The sequence below is a fragment of the Vipera berus genome (genome assembly GCF_964194415.1).
Source record: "Vipera berus genome assembly, chromosome: 1".
NCBI lineage: Eukaryota > Metazoa > Chordata > Lepidosauria > Squamata > Viperidae > Vipera > Vipera berus.
The window spans coordinates 13549439-13570496 of NC_138202.1; the positions used below are offsets into that span (position 1 = coordinate 13549439).

The 21058-nt window shown below is 44.3% G+C and overlaps 1 protein-coding gene across 3 annotated transcripts in view; it reads right to left on the reverse strand.

Moving 5' to 3' along the window:
- The window catches only part of CSNK1G2 (casein kinase 1 gamma 2), a 97328-nt gene that overhangs the window by 35043 nt on the left and 41227 nt on the right, over positions 1-21058 (reverse strand). For all 3 annotated transcript variants that reach the window (XM_081313943.1, XM_081313944.1, XM_081313942.1), the window contains exon 2: positions 17266-17815. In XM_081313943.1, the coding sequence (XP_081170069.1) occupies positions 17266-17452 (187 nt within the window). In that variant the 5' untranslated portion in view covers positions 17453-17815. The remainder of the gene's footprint in view (positions 1-17265; positions 17816-21058) is intronic.

Below are 21058 nucleotides of genomic sequence, written 5' to 3' on the forward strand. Positions count from 1 at the left end.
AATTTTAGTCTTAATTATTGTTATAAGCTGAGGACTATCTGTTACATTCCCCAGAACCTGCAGATGACGGCAATTACCCAAAAAAGTTCCACTTTTTCTTGTAGTTGCCTCTTTCAACTTACTTTCACCCATTTATGCGATTATCCCATCAGGTCTCTGCTGTAGCCATTAAAATCATAATTGTCTTCCTGTCATAAGAGTTTAAGGTCACTTTGTTTTTTCCCCATATTCTATCAGGTAATTGACTTCCTGGTTTTTCCTTGAGTAAGTTAACAGGTCTCAGAACCATTATTCTTTGATTTATTACAGCAGGGCACAGATTTCTGTCTGAAGTTCTTAATCCTGGGTTATCATTCCAAACTCCCTCTTTAAAGCATCCAATTGTGATGCAATTCAGCCAAAACTCATAATTCTTAAGTCTTTCTCTGTGCAATCCATCTTGGCCTAAGTAGACCATCATCCTGGTAACATGCAACATGTTCCCAGGAGCTAAATCCCTCCTGTCAACACCATGTCCATGGCCAGCTACTCTTCTGTGGTATTTATATTTTATTTCCCTTTCAAATTGGATACAGACTAAGAAGAACCTTTTAAAAAAATATGTTAGAATGATAGATTCATTTCAAAACACTCAGCTAAAAAAGGAGGCATTCAAGGCATTCTTTTTTAAGAGCAATGGGTGGAGAGTTTAATGCCCTTCAGGATCTAATTCCTTTGTTGGCCGCAGCAATATTACCCAATGTTCTCTTTAAATACTGCATTTATAGAGCCCTATTTAACACTTAAATATTTGCTTTCCCTTGGGTGCTGACTGCAAACATGCAAACCGAAAGCACGTCCAGAGTAAAACCAATACCACCCTTTGCCTCAAAAAAACAAAACAAAAAAAAACCCACCTCCATACGAAATTCACTTTTGTTAGTTTGATTGGTCACACACAAAAAAGAGTGAAACTTTCAAAATGCCATGAAAAGTTGATCAAACAAACAGATTAGAAGACATGGGGGAGGGAGGAGGAGGAAGTGGGAATATATACTTTCTTAATTGAGAGCTTCCAGACATGTAAGTAGGGCACCATCAATCATGCAGTTACCAAAACCTTTGGACATTTTTAACACTTCAGAGGCCCAAGGCAGCTGTCCTCAACCTTTGCCGCTTGGCGGCTGGTGGGGGGGGAGAGGAATTGGGCCACACAAGTGGTGGGCCAGTGCACACATGCGCACATGCACGCACACAGCCCTTGCGCGAGTGGCAGACTGGCACACACACACATGCGCAATTGCCCACCGGCCTGCTGCTTGCGTAGCCCAATTCCAAACAGGCCACAGCCGAATGGTGGCCCACGTCCCAGAGGCTGGGGACCCCTGGCCTAAGGGACAAACTGTCTTCCTTAAAACCTGTAGAAAGCCAAAGTGTTCATTTTCTCCTTAAAAGCGCTACCACAAAATGGGTCTGTCTAGGCTTTGACCATTTGGGGAGTGTGGCCTTCAAGCTGCAATGCAAAACCTTTCACACAGTCCTTGACTTACAACCGCAACTGGGCCTGGAGTTCCGCTGCTAAGCAAGGCAATTGTTAATTGAGCCACCCCTGATCTTACGACCTTTTTTTTTACCACAGCTTTTAAGTTAATCACCTTGGTTATTAAGTATAAGTGAATCCAGCTTTGGACATTGATTTTTTTCAGAAGTTGTCTTAGAACAGGGGTCTTCAAACTCGGCAACATTAAGACTTGTGGACTTCAACTCCCAGAATTCCTCAGCCAGCTGTCTTAGAAGGTTTGCAAAGAGCAATCATGTGACTCCAGGAACAGTCAGTTACCGTAAATGTGTACTAGTTACAAGTGCCTGAATTTTGATTACATGGCCATGAGAGGTGGCAACGGTTACAAGAATGAGAATCTATCATAAGCCACTTTTTTTTGTGCTATCATACAGGTAGTCCTTGATTTACAACAGTTCATTCAGTGACCGTTCAAAGTTACAATGGCAATGAAAAAAGTGACTTATGGCCATTTTTCAGAGTTACGATCTTTGCAGCATCCCCATGATCATGTGATCATGCTGTGTCCCAAGGTATATTTGATCACCTTTTGACAAGCAAAGTCAATGAGGAAGCCAGATTCACTTAACAACCAGGTTACTAACTTACCAACCGCAGTGATTCACTTAACAACCATGTCAAGAAAGGTTGTAAAATGGGGCAAATGTCTCACTTAACAACATAAATTTTGGGCTCAATTGTGATTGCAAGTCAAGGACTACCTGTAAGAGGAGCCATGGGGGTGCAGTGGCTAAAATGCAGCATCGTAGGCTAACTCTGTCCACAACCAGTTCAGTCTTGACAGGGCCCAAGATTGATTCAGCCTTCCATCCTTCTGAGGTGGATAAAATGAGAGCTCAGATTGTTGGGGGCAATATGTTGACTCTGTAAACCGCTTAGAGAGGGCTGTAAAGCACTGTGAAGCGGTATATAAGTCTAGGTGCTATTGCTATTTCAAAGAGTTATTAAAAGAATGGTTGTAAGTTGAGGATTACTTTTATGTGGCCCTCAAGTTAATGAACCTTGCTCCCTCATGCAAGATTGGTTCATCAAACACACATCAAAAAATACATGATTATTTTATCTTAATTAGATAATACATCGCCCCAAAATGGATGGCTCCAATAAAACTACAGACAGGCAATTAGCAATAGCTGGAGATGAGATGAAAGGCAACTTTGTTTTGAATTAATACAAAAAAAATCTATGTTGAATTAATTTAATACATTTGCTAGGATTGCTTTCCCCCATTTGTCATATTAAGAGCTATGATCTGAGCTCTGCAAAACACACCTATGGTTGCAGGGTGGACAAGCCAGATCCCTTCTATACATGTTGCTTTATTTCTATCTGGCTTTAAAAAAACCCCAAAAAAACAGCCATCCTACTATAGAAAACCTTTCACTAGCTGCTCCCTTCTCCTCCTCCTGGAGTCGGACAAAGAGGCCTATGGGTTGTAACTATTTCAATTATGTTGCAACATGCTGCTGGTCTCACACAAATCTTAATGTTGCAACATGAACCTTTTAAGTCATTGCTAAAAAGCTGTGAGACACCACCATCATCCCGCTCCTTTCCAAAGTAATTTGTCCTTGCATTTCATTAGTGCAATGCATCATCCCAGCACCTGCTTCCTCATATCATGCACTTTCCCTCTGACCTTTGATTCTAAATATTTGCAAGAGGAAGGAAGGAAGGAAGGAAGGAAGGAAGGAAGGAAGGAAGGAAGGAAGGAAGGAAGGAAGGAAGGAAGGAAGGAAGGAAGGTTGCAATAAAGCAGGGGAGAGATGCTTCTATTTCCACGCCTGGTGCACACCAGATTTGGGAGTCCTTGGGAGAGAAGCCTTTCCAATGTACTACCACCATCCTCATGACTGAAGAAAGGACCGCTCTGAGGTTAACAACAACAACAACAACAATCTTGTCACTTGAAATGTACACCAATCGGCATACAGCAAAATGAAATTTCATTGCATGCAGCTCTCAAAGGGCCACCACTTCCAATATTTATTTATTTATTTATTTATTTGATTTGTATACCGCCCTTCTCCCTAAGGACTCAGGGCGGTGAACAGTGACATAAATATCAAAATGCACAAATACAGAAATTGAAAACAAATTAAACCCTATACACTCCTTGTTCGTGGCCAGCTCAAGTTTCAGAACGTCCATTTTAGTGTCTAGGGAGCGAAGGATGGCAAACAGGAGAGATGGAAACGGAGCTCCATGTGAATTAGCCCTCAAATTAGCTTGTAAATTTTCTGGAAGATATTCTATGAAGTTATCCCAACCTCAAAATATTCTGGTTAACATTCCCGACTGCACCTCTTTTGGAGAAAAAAAACAACAGAGCCAAGCACAACAATTTGTAGATTTATTCCATTTGTGCTCTGGATACAGACAGTCCTAATTTACGATTGGTCACTTAGTAACCGTTCAAATTTACAATGGCCCTCCCTGGGAGTAGGGATTCAGACACCAATGGCTGCTCCCCTGTGGTCACAACTGCACTTGGCAATTGACCCACAGATATGGTTGTTTGCAGCGTCCCACAGTCATGTGACCATATTTCACAACATTATTTGCTGAAAACCGGCATTTACGTCTAGTTTTCAGCAAAACTGGCCTACAGGGGAACCACTGGTTCCTTTAAGGGCTGCTTCACAATCACTGCCGTAAAAATTGTAAAATTGGGTTGTTTATATGAGGGACCTGCTTTACAACTGTCAGAATATGACCATGATGGTCACGTGATGTCGCGCAACGTATCGGGACAGTTGTGCCACTGCCAGCAATGGGGTGAGTGCAGCTTCCGCGTGACGCATCCGGCCCTAGAAAGAGTACATAGTACAGAGAAGAGCAGCAAAGATGATCAGGGGACTGGAGGCTAAAACATATAAGGAACAGTTGCTGGAATTGGGTATGTCTAGTTTAATGAAAGGGACGCGGTGGTTCAGTGGGTTAGGACGCTGAGCTTGTCGATCAGAAGGTCGGCAGTTTGGTGGGTCAAATCCCAAGTGCCGCGTAACAGAGTGAGCGCCTGTTACTCATCCCAGCCTCTGCCAACCTAGCAGTGCGAAAGCACATAAAAATGCAAGTAGAAAAATAGGGACCACTACGGTGGGAAGGTAACAGCGTTCCGTGTGCCTTTGGCATCTAGTCATGCCGGCCACATGACCACGGAGACGTCCTCGGACAAGCGCTGGCTCTTCGGCTTTGAAACGGAGATGAGCACCGGCCCCTAGAGTTGGAAACGACTAGCACGCATGTGCCGGGGAACCTTTAGCTTAGTTTAATGAAGAGAAGAATGAGGGGGGACATGATAGCAGTGTTCCAATATCTCAGGGGCTGCCACAAAGAAGAGGGAGTCAAGCTATTCTCCAAAGCGCCTGAAGGCAGGACAAGGAGCAACGGATGGAAACTCACCAAAGAGAGAAGCAACCTAGAACTAAGGAGAAATTTCCTTACAGTGAGTACAATTAATCAGTGGAACAACCTGCCTCCAGAAGCTGTGAATGCTCCAACCCTGGAAGTTTTTAAGAAGAGACTTGTCTGAAATAGGTTTAGGTTTAGGTTTAGGTTTATTCAATTTCTATACCGCCCTTCTCCCGAAGGACTCAGGGCGGTTAACAGGGCATATATAAATAAATAACAATACAAAAATTAAAAGAAATTAAACCAATGCCCAATTAAAATACAATGACAATAAAATAGTAAAAAACCCATTAAAAAACCCGCCCCATCAGGCCAGACCAGCTAGTTCAAATAAGTGGGTCTTCAGCCCGCGGCGGAAGGAGCGAAGGTCCGATGCCATCCGGAGCTCAACCGGCAGTTGGTTCCATAGTGCCAGAGCACCCACAGAGAAGGCCCTCCCCCTGGGGGCCACCAGTCGACATTCCCTGACCGGAGGCACCCTGAGGAGACCCTCTCTGTGGGCACGCACAGGGCGGAGGGGAGTTGACGCCGGCAGCAGGTGGTCCTCGAGGTATCCCGGACCCATGCCATGTAAGGACTTAAAGATCATAACCAAAACCTTGAACCTCACCCAGAAGACAACTGGTAACCAATGCAGCTCGCGGAGCAAAGGTGTAACATGGGAGTACCGGGAAACTCCCAAGACAACTCTCGCGGCTGCATACTGTACCAGTTGGAGCCTCCGAGTGGTCTTCAAGGGAAGCCCCATGTAGAGAGCATTGCAGTAGTCCAGGCGAGAGGTCACGAGCGCATGAGTGACCGTACACAGGGCATCCCGGTCCAGATAGGGCCGCAACTGGCGCACCAGGCGAACCTGGGCGAAAGCCCCCCTAGTCACGGCCACTATATGATCTTCCAGAGTAAGTCGTGAGTCTAGGAGGACTCCCAAGTTGCGAGCCCTATCCACGGGGGGTAAGGACTCACCCCCCATAAGAAGAGATGGAATATTTTGAATGTCCCGGGATGCCGGAATGCACAGCCACTCAGTCTTGTCAGGGTTGAGTTGAAGTCTGTTCCTCCCCATCCAGGCCCGAACCGCCTCCAGGCAATGGGACATCACATCGAGGGCATCACTGGGGTGGTTTGGGGTCGAAATAAAAAGTTGGGTATCATTGGCATATTGATGATACCCAACTCCAAAACCACGAATGATCTCACCCAGCGGTTTCATGTAGATGTTGAACAGGAAAGGCGAGAGGACCGACCCCTGAGGAACTCCACAAGCGAGGGTCCTAGGGGTCGACCTCTGTCCTCCTGCCAACACCGACTGCGAGCGTCCCAGGAGATAGGAGGAGAACCACTGAAGAACTGTGCCTCCCACTCCCAAGAGACGCCGCAGCAGGATACCATGGTCGATGGTATCGAAAGCCGCTGAGAGGTCTAATAGGACAAGGACAGAGGAATATCCTCTGTCCCGAGCCCTCCAGAGATCATTCACCAGAGCGACCAATGCTGTCTCCGTGCTGTACCCGGGCCTGAAACCCGATTGGAACGGGTCTAGATAATCCGTTTCATCCAGGACCAGGGGAAGCTGATGCGCCACCACACTCTCAACAACCTTCGCAAGAAAGCGAAGGTTGGAGACCGGACGAAAGTTGTTCAAAACAGCTGGGTCCAGAACAGGCTTCTTGAGGAGAGGTCTCACCACCGCCTCCTTCAAGACGGCGGGGAAATTACCCTCACTCAAGGAAGCAGATATAACTGCCTGGAACCAGCCTCGTGTCCTCTCCCGGGCTGCATAAACCAGCCAAGAAGGGCACGGGTCCAATAAACATGTGGTGGAGCTCAGCCTCCCCATAATCCTGTCCACTTCCTGAGGGGTTACAGAATCAAACTCCTCCCAGATAACATCAAGACCGTCCGTGTCCTGCTCGTCAGACTCTGCCCAGTTGGAGTCCAGACCGGTCCGAATCCGAGCGATTTTATCCAGCAGATGTTGTCCAAACTCCTCGGCACGACTCTGCAAAGGATCCTCCCTCACCTCCTGATTAAGGAGGGAGCGGGTCACCCTAAACAGGGCGGCCGGGCGATTTTCTGCGGACGCGATGAGGGCAGAGAAGTAATTACACCTCGCCGTCCTCATCGCTGCGAGATAAGACCTAATAAAGGTTCTTAGTCGCAACCGGTCGGATTCGGATCGGCTGGACCTCCAACAGCTCTCTAGGCCCCGTTTCCGACGCTTCATCTCCCGGAGCTCCGAGGAGAACCATGGAGCTCGTTGGGATCTGCACCGGGTCAGGGGCCGCAAGGGTACAACTCGGTCAAGTGCCTCAGTGGCCGCCCTTTCCCAGGCTTCCACTAGGGCATCCGCCGAGTTGTGAGCAACGGAGGCAGGTGGGGACCCCAGCGCCGCCTGGAATCTATCAGGATCCATTAAGCGTCTGGGGCGGTACCATCTAATTGGCTCCGTACCCCCACGGCGGGGGGTGGCAAAACGGAAGACTAGCCGCAGGAGGTGATGATCGGTCCATGACAGGGGCATAATAAATGGAGAGCCCCCACCAAGATCATCAAACCACCGTCCAGATAAAAAACCAGGTCAAGGGTGTGGCCTCCCTCATGAGTTGGTTCAGAAATTACTTGCATCAGGTCCATGGCCGTCATGGAAGCCATGAACTCCCGAGCTAGCTCAGATGAGCCTCCCAGGGATGGTAGATTGAAGTCACCCAAAACTATAAGTTTGGGGAACTCAATCACCAACCCCGAGAGGATATTGAGCAGCTCGGGCAGGGCTGCCGCTGCGCGACTAGGCGAAAAGTACACCAGCAGCAAGCCCAACTGCGCCCCCGGACCAAATCTCAAGAAGAGAGACTCACACCCGACTATCTGAGGAACGGTGGTCTCCCGCGGACATAAGGTCTCCCTGATAGCTACCGCCACACCCCCACCCCTACCTTGAGCTCGTGGTCAGTGTAGCACCCGGAAACCTGGTGGGCAGAGGTCAACCAAAGGGACCCCACCCTCCGGGCCCAACCAAGTCTCCGTGATGCAAGCCAGGTATAGTATAGGGTTTCTTGCCTGAGCAGGGAGTTGGACTAGATGACCTCCAAGATCCCTTCCAACATCATCATCATCATTTAATTTAAATAAACCACACCCGCTAGGGACTCAAGTAAATCTCTTTCAATCGCTTGGCAATCTTTCAGAGGGTGAGACAGGGTAGGTGCACCAGTGGGCCCCACCGGTGGAGCAACTGAGTGTGCAGAATGAAATAAGGAGGATCAAAGTTGCTCCTTCCCCACTGCAGCAACGGACCTAAGCCCACAAGGCTCCCTCTTCACTCCCTAGAGCACGGGTGTCAAACTCAATAGTGTCACATGACGTATTGTGTGGAGCCTGTGTGTGATGCATCCAGCCTGCGGATCGCCAGTCTGACACACCTGCCCTAGAGAGACTTAAAAAATGACCTGGGAAAAACTGCAGAAATGCTTACAGAAGCAAAAAAAGCAGGTTTTCTCTGTCTAGGAAGCAGAGATAGCATGAGAAAGAAGCTCAGGCTGGATCCACCCTTATTTACTAATCGCATCCCACCAGGCTCAAGGTTGACTCAGCCTTCCATCCTTCCAAGGTAGGTAAAATGAGGACCCAGATTGTTGGGGGCAATTAAGCTGACTTTGTAATAATGCTGCTTGGGGGGGGGTGTGAAAGCCCTAATAAGCAGGCATATACATAGAATGAAGGCTACTGCTAAGCTTGTAAGCCGCCCTGAGTCTTCGGAGAAGGGCGGGATATAAATGGAATTAAAATAAAAAATAAAAAAATAAAAAAATATGAGGAAGGGAACACTCAGCCTTCCAAAATGTTATTGTTATAGCCTGTGTCAATAGAGTTTATTTCTATTCATTCAAATTATATCATTTATATGGCTGCCCATCTCACACAAGGATTAAAAATGCAAAAAAAAAACCAAAAAACCAAAAACACCCCCCTCCCAGGCCTATAACCCTTTGTGACCAAGGATAAAACCCACTCACAGAAGAAAAAAAAGGCACAATAGTAATAGCGTCCTGACTCAAACACCTGGGAAAAGAGCCAGGTCTTAGTGCAGAGGTCTTCAAACTTGGCCCTTTTATGACTTGTGGACTTCAACTCACAGAATTCCTCAGCCAGGCATGCTGGCTGAGGAATTCTGGGCATTGAAGTCCACAAGTCATAAAAGGGCCAAGTTTGAAGACCCCTGTCTTAGTGCCTTACAAAAGGCTAACAGGGTTGGGTCTGTCCAAATCTCATAGGGTAGACCCTGCCACTGAGAAGGCCAAAACCCTGGGGGAGTCCAGCATGATGATTTGAAAGGATCTAGAGTCTGCTTCCTCTACTACAGGTGACCCCCAACCTACAACCAGTCACTTAGCAACCCTTCAAATTTACAACGGACGCTGAAAAAGCTACTTACAACCTGATTCGAACTTCCGACATCTGCCCTCCCTGCCATCCATAGTCACACAACTGCATTTTGGGTGCTGTGCAACTGGCCGGCATTGATAGCCATTTGTAGTGTCCCGTGGTCATGTGACTGCAATTTAGCACATATTTGCCCGAAACCGGCATTTACTACCAGTTTCTGACAAAAAGCACCCCATATTGAACAATGGGTTCACTTAACAACCACAGGGTTTGCTTAATGACTGCCGCATTAAGAGTCATATAGTGGCCCACTTTCCTTCTGTCATGACTCACCATCAAAATTTCTAGCTCAATTACAGTCGTAAGTCAAGGACTACCTGTAGATCTGATGGGGTAAACAAAAAACACGGGGAAAGGGGCCCTACAAATAGCTTGGTCCTATGTTGTGTAAGTTCAATTCTAATATATGGAATCTGTTTTAGTCCTTGCCTATTATCTCAAAGGGCTGGCAACAGTCATGAAGCTTGTACTTTTCCTTCCTTCCCTCTTTTGTACATGCACATGATGTCACACGCAAAAGGTCCAGACCTGGTATTGTGACATTACAATGTGCATATTGTCGGACTTCCTAAATCCACCCCCAGAATGTTGGGTTTGGGGTTTTTTGCTATTATCATTAGAGCATCACAGGAGGACTTCGTTAAAAGTAGGCATGAAAATCTGCTAAAAATAAAAATAATTAACCACTGCTGATAAGAAAGACAACAATTCTTAATAGTGGATGTGACAGTACCAGGAAACAGCAGAATAGAAGAGAGAGAAACTGCAAAAAATAAATAAATCACAAAATACAAAGACCTGCAAATTGAAGTAGAACGACTGTGGCAAAAGAGAGCAAAGATTGCAATCTCAAAACAACTGAAGCATGACTGCAACACCATCATCAGCATTGACAAAATCCCCATCAGCCAATTGCAAAAAGCGTCTTTACTTGGAACAGTTTTCATCCTGCTACGGTACCTTCAACACTGTCAAATAATGATATCTGCCAATCCCAGACTCTTGGGAAGGACTTGATAGATGGATAAAATGCCAAATCCAGTCTAAAAATTTGCCCGACAGTGAGACTAATCATAATGAAAGCAGCAATAAAGCCAGAGAATTTGAGAATCTCAAATGCTTTTCAAGCTCTCCTACATCAGAAGCAGTTAAAGGCAAACGGTTCAAAAGACTTCATGCATTACAAAATGCAAGGCTTTAATACCACAAAACAGAGCAGGCCACTTGACAATTTTACCTATATTTAATTTTTAAAAAGAGCTTGCCATTCATTTTCCCTGTCAATATTTCTCCCCACCCCCACCCCTCAGACTGAGGCCAAAGGATTAATGGAAACGACAGTGTGGACTAAAAGTCAGGCCCAAAGATAATTTATTATAGAAATTACATTATATGTTTGAACTCATTACCATTTTCTTGTAAGCACTTCCTTATTCATTTGACTTATGATCTTTAAACATTCCTAAGTACAGTAACTGTAACACATTCTCTGAAAAAAATTAATTAATAACACTAATAAAACACAGGTTGATCTATGGGGCCTGACTTTCAGTATATCCTGAATATAGGCAAAGAGTTAAATATATAAATAGAAAAGATTCACATTAAGAAGCCTTCTGAGAAGGGCCCTGGGCAGGTCTGTTTAAGAACAGGAGAAACTTTGATTTCCCCCCCCCCCCATCATTATTTAGGTATCTTTAGTAAATTGTGCATTTGGAGTAATTTGCAGCAGAAATCTCTCAAATGGACCACACTCCAAAGCCCTTGTTTTGAGGTGTTTCCCTCTCTTCAAATTATTAAAGACAAAATATTAAGCTGATATATAAACTGTGCTGGCAAAAAGAGAGATTTGAGTGCCCTGGACAGGATATCCTCATATTATGACCATAATTGAGCCCAAAATTTCTGTATGTAAGCAAGACAGTTGACGAGTGTGTTTTGCCCCATTTTACAATCTTTCTTGCCACAGTAAGTGAATCACTGCGATTGTTAAGTTAGTAAAATGCTTTTTAAGTCACTCTGGCTTCCCCATTGACTTTGCTTGTCAGAAGGTTGCAAAAGGGGAACACATGACCTGGGACACTGCAACCATCATAATACATGCCAGTTGCCAAACTTCTGAATTTTCAACACATGACCATGGGGATTCTGCAATGGCCATAAGTGTGAAAAATGGTCAAAAGTCTCTTTTTTCAGTGCCTGAAAGCTTCCAATGGTTGGTCACTAAACAAATGATTGTAAGTTGAGGACTACCTGTATGAGTTTCATTTAAGAAACAGATTTTTCTCTATTTATCAAATTTATTTTGCATAGGAAAGTGGAACCACTACCTTCTCTGCCCAAATTTAGTCCTTCACTATGGACCAGCCACCTCTCCCTTTTTTTAATTGGTTAAATGGGAATTTAATTGGCTGCCTGACATATATGCCAAAGGTCTCTAGGGAGGAGAGGGCAAAATTAATTAAAAGGCATGGGAAAAAGTGAAAGAAGGAAACGGATAATCCTCTGCATTTGCAAGGGAAAATTTTAGTCCTAATACAGTAGGATTGACAGAGGTGTTTATCATCTGGAAATGTCAGCAAAGCTACTTGGTTCTGGGGATCAACTGGTTACCCAGAGCTGGGAGGTTCACTGTCAACATGACACATAAACAACATCTGACCATTTATGGACTATGGACAGCAGCCTGGCCTGTAAAAGGTTTTCAAAACTTCCTGTTTCCAAAAGTTGATTCATCAGCCAAGAGACTGAATCTCTTACACATATTTTATACAATCGCCCTGAGTTCCACTGGTTAAATGGGCGAATTTATAAATTTCCATGTAAATACGTAGAAGTTGCTCTAGGTATAGTTACCTGCAAAATTTACGCAACCTTGATTAGTATGTATGTTCTAATTAATTCCTAAGCAAGCAGAAGCTAAGCCAACCTCTATACGTTACAAAGTTAAACATCATCGTGGAAATAATTTAAATTTGTTTAGATTCAAACTTAAGAGAATTATGAATAACCAGGTGCCAAAGTTTAGAAAGCACTCCAGTTAATTCACTACTATTTCTTTTTTTTTACAGTAAAGTTGTTAATAAACTGCAAAGAGATGATTGAGACATTAGGTTCAAAAATACACCGTTCTAATCTCTCTATAAGGGACCCGGTGGCTCAGTGGGTTAGGACGCTGAGCTTGTCAATCAGAAGGTCGGCAGTTTGGCGGGTCGAATCCCGAGTGCCGCGTAACAGAGTGAGCGCCTGTTACTTGTCCCAGCTTCTGCCAACCTAGCAGTTCGAAAGCACGTAAAAATGCAAGTAGAAAAATAGGGACCACTACGGTGGGAAGGTAACAGCGTTCCGTGCGCCTTTGGCGTCTAGTCATGCCGGCCACATGACCACGGAGATGTCCTCGGACAAGTGCTGGCTCTTCGGCTTTGAAACGGAGATGAGCACCGGCCCCTAGAGTTGGAAACGACTAGCATGCATGTGCGGGGGAACCTTTATCTTTACCTTAAATCTCTCCATTTGGTTTTGCCGTTTAGTCTACTTTCAGCATTTACAACCATTTCTTTAGCCACCCGTTGGAAGTTTTAACAGCATTGAAATCAATGACTTACAACCAGATCTCATGACAGTTCAAGTCTCCCCAAGGTCACATGATCAAAATGCAAGCACTTGGCAACTGGCATGTATTTATGACGGTTGCAGCATCCCAGAGACTAGTGTTCACCATTTGCGACTTTCCCAGTTGACTTTTGACAAGCAAAGTCAATGGGACAAGCTAGATTCTTTCAGCAACCACAACTCATTTAATAACTACAATGATGTACTTAACAAATGGCAAAAAAGGTCATAAAATTGGGCACAATTAACTTAAGAACGACCCTGCTTAGCAACAGAAATTTTTGTCCCAGTTGTGGTTGTAAGTCAGGGACTACTTGTATGAGCTCTTCTAAGCAACTAAGCATTTGGAAATAAAATCGTTAATTCTCACAAAACAAAGGACTGCTATTTAAAAAAAACAACCCCTCTAAATATTTCCAAATAGCAACCGCAACCGTGAGAAATATAGGTAGTCCTCGACTTACAGCAGTTAATTTAGTGATCATTCAAAGTTACAAGAGCACTGGAAATAGTGACTTATGATCTTTTTTCACACTTACGAACACTGCAGCATCCCCATGGTCACGTGATCAAAATTTGGATGCTTGGCTACTGATTCGTATTTATGATGGTTGCAGTGTCCTGGTGTCACGTGATTTACCTTTTGCGACCTTCTGACAAGCAAAGTCAGTGGGGAAGCCAGATTCACTTAACCACCATGCTACTAACTTAACAACTTCAGTAATTCGCTGAACAACTGTGGCAGGGAAGGTCGTAAAGCGGGGCAAAATTCACTTTAAAAAATGTCACACTTAGCAACAGAAATTTTGGGCTCAATTGTGATCGTAAGCCGAGGACTAACTGCAGTGTTGAAAAAGGAAATTACATGGAACTGTTGAAGTAAAGGCAAGATCTGGACGATCAAAAAACATCTCTGCTGGAGGTATCAAATACCAGCCAGATTTGCTAAAATGACCTGAAAATTAGAGCTAACATTGGAGAGATCCTGTCCACAGGACAAAGCTTATACAACAGGGATCTGCAGGGGACTGTTGCCAGAAGAGAAATTTCTCTAATCTCGACACAAGAAGTCACAAGAATCCAAAGTATGTGAAATAAAAGTTTAATAACACTGAAACATTTTGGAACAAGCTGTTTGAAACTGATAAAAATAAATTTAAACTGTTCAGCCATAATCACACAAGAGAAGAAGGCATCTTTGCCAATCATTAAATATGGGATGAATCTATTATACTTTGGGACCGGTGTTAACGCCAGTGGACAGAAGTTACTGTACAGCTGGAAGAGAGAACTGATTCTACTAAATATCAACAAAACCTGGAAGTTAGTGTTCAAGTCAATGAAGAAACAGAAGATGAAAAAAGTTGGATATTTCAGCAGGACAATTATCTGAAATCTACCTCCAAAACCATCTTGAAACATTTACTTATATGAAAGAAAAACAAAGGTTCTAGAAATGGCCTCTACTGTCCCCAAGCCTGAACCTTATTAAAAATCTGTGCGGATAAATCAAACATGCAGCATGTGCAAAGAAATCTAAAAATATTTCTAAATAATGGGGGGAATTCCAAAAACAACAGAGAATTTTAATGGGCTATAGCAGGGGTGTCAAACTCAATTTCATTGAGGGCCGCATCAGCATTGCAGTTGCCCTCAGGGGGCCAGGTGGGTATGGCCTACTGGGTGGGCGTGGCCTACTGGGTGGGCGTGGCTAGTGTGTATGGCCTACTGGGTGGGCGTGGCCAGCTCTACATCGTTCGCATCGAGGGTGTCTATGGGGGCCTGGGCGGGAGTGGGACAGATCTGAGGGTCTCTGGCAGAAGGAGGGTCTCTGGGCCAGGGCCAAGGCAGTGGGGGCCATTCCCTCACTGTTTCCAGGATGGCTTCGCGGGCCGCATGAAACCACTTCGCGGGCCGGATCCGGCCCCCGGGCCTTGTGTTTGACATGTCTGGGCTATAGGAACATTTGCAAGCTCTTATTTCTGCCAAAGAACATTTTACAGTCCAAGCTTCTATATTTAGTTTATTCATTAATTTCATTATGAAGCTCTTTACACCCCCACGAAGATATATTCAATTTTGCAGAAAGATGTCACGTTTAGCCTTGTATCATGCAGGGTTTGTGTCAGCTTCTGTTCTCTTGTAGATGAATGAAAACATACAATTTGACTAAGTGCTATTTGCACGCATCCTCTGGTGTGGGGTTTTAAGGCAGAAATCTTCACCTTCTCAAGCACACAATCTTTACCATCATCTTGCAAAATGGCATTCCTTTTTTAAGTTGTGAATTTACAGAGTTAATAATTGGATTTTCCGTCTCTGTATCTGAAAAAAAACATCAAAGTTTGCTATCCAGAGGAAGGCACAAAACAGCAGGTGGCTTGGAGAATAGAGTCAATTATCTATTGCGTTCCAGAAATTCTAATGTGCAAGTTACGAATGATCAGAAATTCTAATAGTAACACACACACATTACTGTACATATGGTTTGCAAAACGTATGGTTGGTGGTTTTGCGTTGCATGAACAGGGTGCAAACGTGTCTGGCTTTCTCACAAAGCTTTGAAGCCTTCTAAAGCCTCACGAGAAAGCCATACATGATTTGAACGAGGCCACACGTGGCTTTGGAAAGACCTGGTGCAGCCAGCATCTACCTCGCAAACTGCCAGGCTAGGCTAGGCTAGGCTAGGCTAGGCTAGGCTAGGCTAGGCTAGGCCAGGCCAGGCCAGGCCAGGCCAGGCCAGCCTTGTCAGCAGTGAGAGGAAGGAAGATGGTGATGGTCATTTGGGGTATGACAGGTCCAGCATGCTGTGTGGAGCACAGAGCTGGCAAAGAGGACAGAGTGCAAGGTGTCCAAAAAGTTGGGTGGGAAGAACCGAAGAGGAGGCAGAAGATGGAATCATAAAGTTGAGAGGATCTCAGAGGCCTTCTAAGAGGCTTGGTGGCTCAGGGGTTAGAATGCAGTATTGCAGGCTAACTTGCCAGCAGTTCGTTTCTGACCAACTCAAGATTGACTCAGCCTTCCATCCTTCCAAGGTTGGTAAAATAAGGACCCATATTGTTGGGGGCAATAGGCTGACTCTGTAAGAAGCCTAGAGAAGGCTGTAAAGCACTATGAGGTAGTATATAAGTCTAAGTACTATTGCTATTCTAATCCAATCCCCTGTCCTGCCTTATCTTACCAAAGCTTAGGAATGGCTTGGATCGGGATTAGTCCTTGCCTAAGGCAGGTGGGATTTAATTAACGACAGCCATGATGGCTTCCCAGATTGCCATTGCTAAGCAAAGCAGTCATGCCACATTGCGCTTTACAACCACATCACTTAGCAACAGAAACTACAGTCCCGATAACCACTATAACTCGAGAACTAGCTGTCATTTATTTGTATTTGGGGTTATTTGTATTTGGGGCAAAGCGCTTTACAAAGCTATCGAAAAGGACATGTATGGAGAGAATTATTTTGCTCTGCAAGAAAGCATCTTATTTCTGACAGACATTTTTCAAGAAGCAAAGATTGTATGTAATATTTGGGTTTGAATTAAAGCAACCTTTTCCAAACTTGACAACTTTTAAGATGTGTTGTTAAGGAATTCTGAGAGTTGGGGGTCCATGCTTCTTAAAAGTTGTCAAGTTTGAAAAAATGCTGAGTTAAAGCAAACCAACCAGGGAATGAATGAATGAATGAATGAATGAATGAAGACAGACAGATAGAGATAGATATAGATAGATAGATAGATAGATAGATAGATAGATAGATAGATAGATAGATAGATAGATAGATATAGATATAATATATAGATAAAGGTAAAGGTTCCCCCGCACATGCGTGCTAGTCACCTCCAACTCTAGGGGCCGGTGCTCATCTCCGTTTCAAAGCCGAAGAGCCAGCGCTTGTCCAAGGACATCTCCGTGGTCATGTGGCCGGCATGACTAGACGCCAAAGGCGCACGGAACGCTGTTACCTTCCCACCGTAGTGGTCCCTATTTTTCTACTTGCATTTTTACGTGCTTTCGAACTGCTAGGTTGGCAGAAGCTGGGACGAGTAACAGGCGCTCACTCTGTTACGCGGCACTTGGGATTCGACACGCCAAACTGCCGACCTTCTGATCGACAAGCTCAGCGTCCTAACCCACTGAGCCACCGCGTCCCTGTAGATAGATAGATAGATAGATAGATAGATAGATAGATAGATAGATAGATAGATAGATAGAGATAGAGATATATGAAGACTTACCTAGCCGAAGTTCCCCAAAGTTGCCGCATCCGATCTTCTTACCAACACGAAAATTCGGCCCCACCATTAAGACTCCGGAGTTGGTCCCTGCTGTTCGGCTGCCATGAGTGCTCCGGCTTCCACCCGTTTTAGACATTCTTCTACTCTCCTCGTTTTCCCCTTTCCCTCCTCTCTTATCAAAATCCATAAGTTTGTGGTACCCTGGCCTCTCCACGGTTACACCGCTGCCATACAAATCCCAACACGGCCAAAACTTGAGGAGTGGCTGGGAGGGGGTCGGGGGAGGGGGGGGGGGAAGGGGAGAAAAGACGAAGGAGGAATTAAAAAAGCAGGGCTCTTCTTGGTTAATAAACCATTGCGGATGGCGGAGATGCAGGAGGGGAGGGTGTGAGGGGAGACGTCTCCACCCACATGTGCTGGGCTAGTGGAACGGCTGTCCTCTGGCCTGGTCCGCGTGGACTCCGATCAGCAGCACCTCCCGTCGGATGCTCCTTGGTGAAGACAACATGGCGCAGAAGCGAACGTTCCAGGATGACTCTTCTTTTCCGAGCTGGGGAAAGTGGAGAGGAAGAAAAGGTGGTCAGGTTATTGCATGTGGCAATCCGCCCCACCCCACCCCCTTTTAAAGAAAAGCAAAAGGAGGGGGCAGGGTAAATAAGAATCCAGATTAGAAACTGTTTCAGGAAATGGGTGGGATTTTTTCTTAAGAAAAAAAAATCTATGAGATTGCAGAATTTTGTAGAATCTGGATCATCTCATCCCTGAAATCTCAGCAAAATTACAAAACTACATCTCACTTACTGCGGCCATGTGATGTGGGGGAATTCACTGGAGAAAGCAACTATGCTTGGAAGAGTTAGCAGTAAAAGGAAACCAGGCCTCCAAAGAACATGGTGGGTGGACACCATCAAAGATGACACCAGCCAGTGAACAGAAAAACTCAAAAGAAGCAGTGCAAGATTGGAAGATATGGAGAGACCTAGACCAGGGGTAGGCAACCTTGGCTCTTTTATGACTCGTGGACTTCAACTCCCAGAATTCCTGAGCCAGCATGGCTCAGCTTGGAAACCTCTCCCTTTCCCCTCAGCATGGCTGGCTCAGGAATTCTGGGAGTTGAAGTTCATGAGTCATAAAAGAGTCAAGGTTGCCTACCCCTGACCTAGACCACAGAACTGCCAAGAGTTGGACACAACTGAATGGATAACATCATCACCCTCACAAATTTCAACACTCTCACCTGAAAACTCACTATTTTGTGCGATAATACTGATATCTAGTAAGATAAGAGTTTTTAAATTCATTTATTTTATTTTAAAATTCCGCAAACATTATTAAAGTATATACCAGTTTGGTGTACTGGTGAAGGTGCTGCCCTAGAGACCAGGTGATGGTGAATTCTAGACCTGCTTAGGCATGAAAAAACCGGCTAGGTGACTCTGGGCCAGCCACTCTCTCGCAAACCTCTTTATATTATAGGGTTGTTGTTGTGGAGAAAATAGGAGGAAGGAGTATTAGGTACGTTTGCCGCCTTGAGTTACTTGTAAAATGATAAAAGGTAGAATAAAAATCTACTGAATAAATCGATAAAGTGTGGCAGGTTCTCTGGAGGCTCCAGGTATTATACTGCCAGCTCTCAAATAAACAGAAAGGAATTTCTAAGGAATAGTCACATTCCATCAGAGTGTTACAACTGGTAGAAAATCATTAAGTTCAAGTAAAACAGGACACTGTCTGAATTAACTGGACAATCTGTCGTTCTTTATAGTAAGTACTTGTTTAGCTTCTCCTGATTAGCTGATTAATTAGCTAGATCCAGTGGTGGGATTCAAATATGTGAACAACCGGTTCTCTGTGTGGATGCCGCTTCCGGAAGTCCATTCTGGGCCTGGGCAACAAAAAATTAGCTACCGGTTCTGCCGAAGTGGTGCGAACTGGCTGAATCCCACCACTGGTTAGAACCCTCAATTAAGACTGATTGATTTAACAGCAGGAGAATTGCATCTTGTCAAAAAGAGGGTGGATTTTCTTCAAATCTAGCAAACCATATATTTCATGTATTTATTGTATTTATATGCCATCTACCTCACAATACATGACTCTGGGCAGTGTATAATAAAATGATAAAAATAGTCATTAGAAAAGCATTCTACAATTAACATATTATTATTATTATCATTAAAAATCCCCATGTCAGTCCTGCCTCAACTTGAGCTTTAAGCAAGAACGATCCTTGACTCCATTTGTTGAGAAAGGTATAGTTTACTAAAGGTCAAGTGCTATGCAGTAAAGCAAAGCCAGATCTAAGTTTTGCAAGCCAAATTCCCAAGCATACTTCCCAGATCCTCCCTCCCATTAGCCCTCGATTGTCCAATCATGTTTAAACTGGATGTTGTTGGAACGGTCATCCTTGGTATGCAGCCACATTCCTTTGCTGGCGGTTGTCTTTGAATTTGTGTCTCTGGCTGGCACAGTGAATAATGGAATCCTCCTACCCCCTCCCATTTAGCATCCCTCCACCCCATAGTTCATGGAAGACTGGCATCGAAGTGAAAGAATAAGACAGGTGTGAAGTGGCAGTTCTGACACCCCATTTCCATGAGAACCCTCCCAGGCCTATTGACATATCCAGGTTTTAAGGGAATTCCAGAAAGACATCAAGAATGAGGGTGGCCTCACCTGGTATTTTAGCTTTACTGAGGGCAAGAGAAATAATATTTCCTCATTTACCCCTTCCTCAGTTTCCCTGCCCACCTCAGGATGTCCAAATCTGTAAACAACTGCTAGTCTGTAAATTCTCTAGGACAGAGGTGTCCAACCTTAACAACTTTAAGACTTGTGGACTTCAACTCCCAGAATTCCTAGCCAATCATAAAGTTGCCAAGGTTGGACACGCCTCCTTGTGGATGGAATTACTTCAGGTTTTTTATATCACGAAAGAAACATTCAAAATTAATCATTATAAATGGATGTCATAAAAACATCCATGGTGCAAGGGTGAAACCTTTCGCAGCAGAAAATTCTCAAACTATGTAATCCAAGCTTCCCAAATGGAAGGTTCTTTCCGATGCTTGATTAATCTGCTGTTCCCATGATTCTCAGCCATAACTTTAGTCATGTTAACTGGGAAGGCTAATATAACTTTTAAATCAAATAATTGGTGTCTCTTTTGAATTCCTAAGGCAGGGGTAGGCAACCTTGGCTCTTTTATGACTCATGGACTTCATCTCCCAGAATTCCTGAGCCAGCCATGGAAGTTGAAGTCCACGAATCATAAAAGAGCCAAGGAAAGGGAGATGGGAGTGCAGAAGGAAAAAAAATACATACAATTTAAAAAAACAACAACCAATCTTTTGCTAAAATGAATATGCTTCAAGATTGAGAGAAAGAGGCTGTCAACTCCCAGAAGTTTACCACAAAGGCACTGGAGGGAGGAAAGGATCATCCTTCCAAATTAAAGAGTGAAATAACAGCACATATGATGCAATGAAAAACAGAGGAAATTGGGATACAGATTAAGCAATTATACTATATTTTAAGACAGAAATAAAAAGTAGCACAAACCAAGTGCAATGCTACTTCAGAATGCAGGTGTGCATATGCAAATGATATATGCAGGTGCAATTGTACATATTACAATTACAGCTACAACTGAGTCCAAAATTCCTGTTTGTTAAGCAAGATATTATTAAGTGAATTTTGCCCCATTTTACAACCATTCCTGCTACAGTTAAGTGAATCACTGGAGTTGTTAAATTAGTAACACAGTTGTTAAGTGAATCTGGCTTCACCAGGT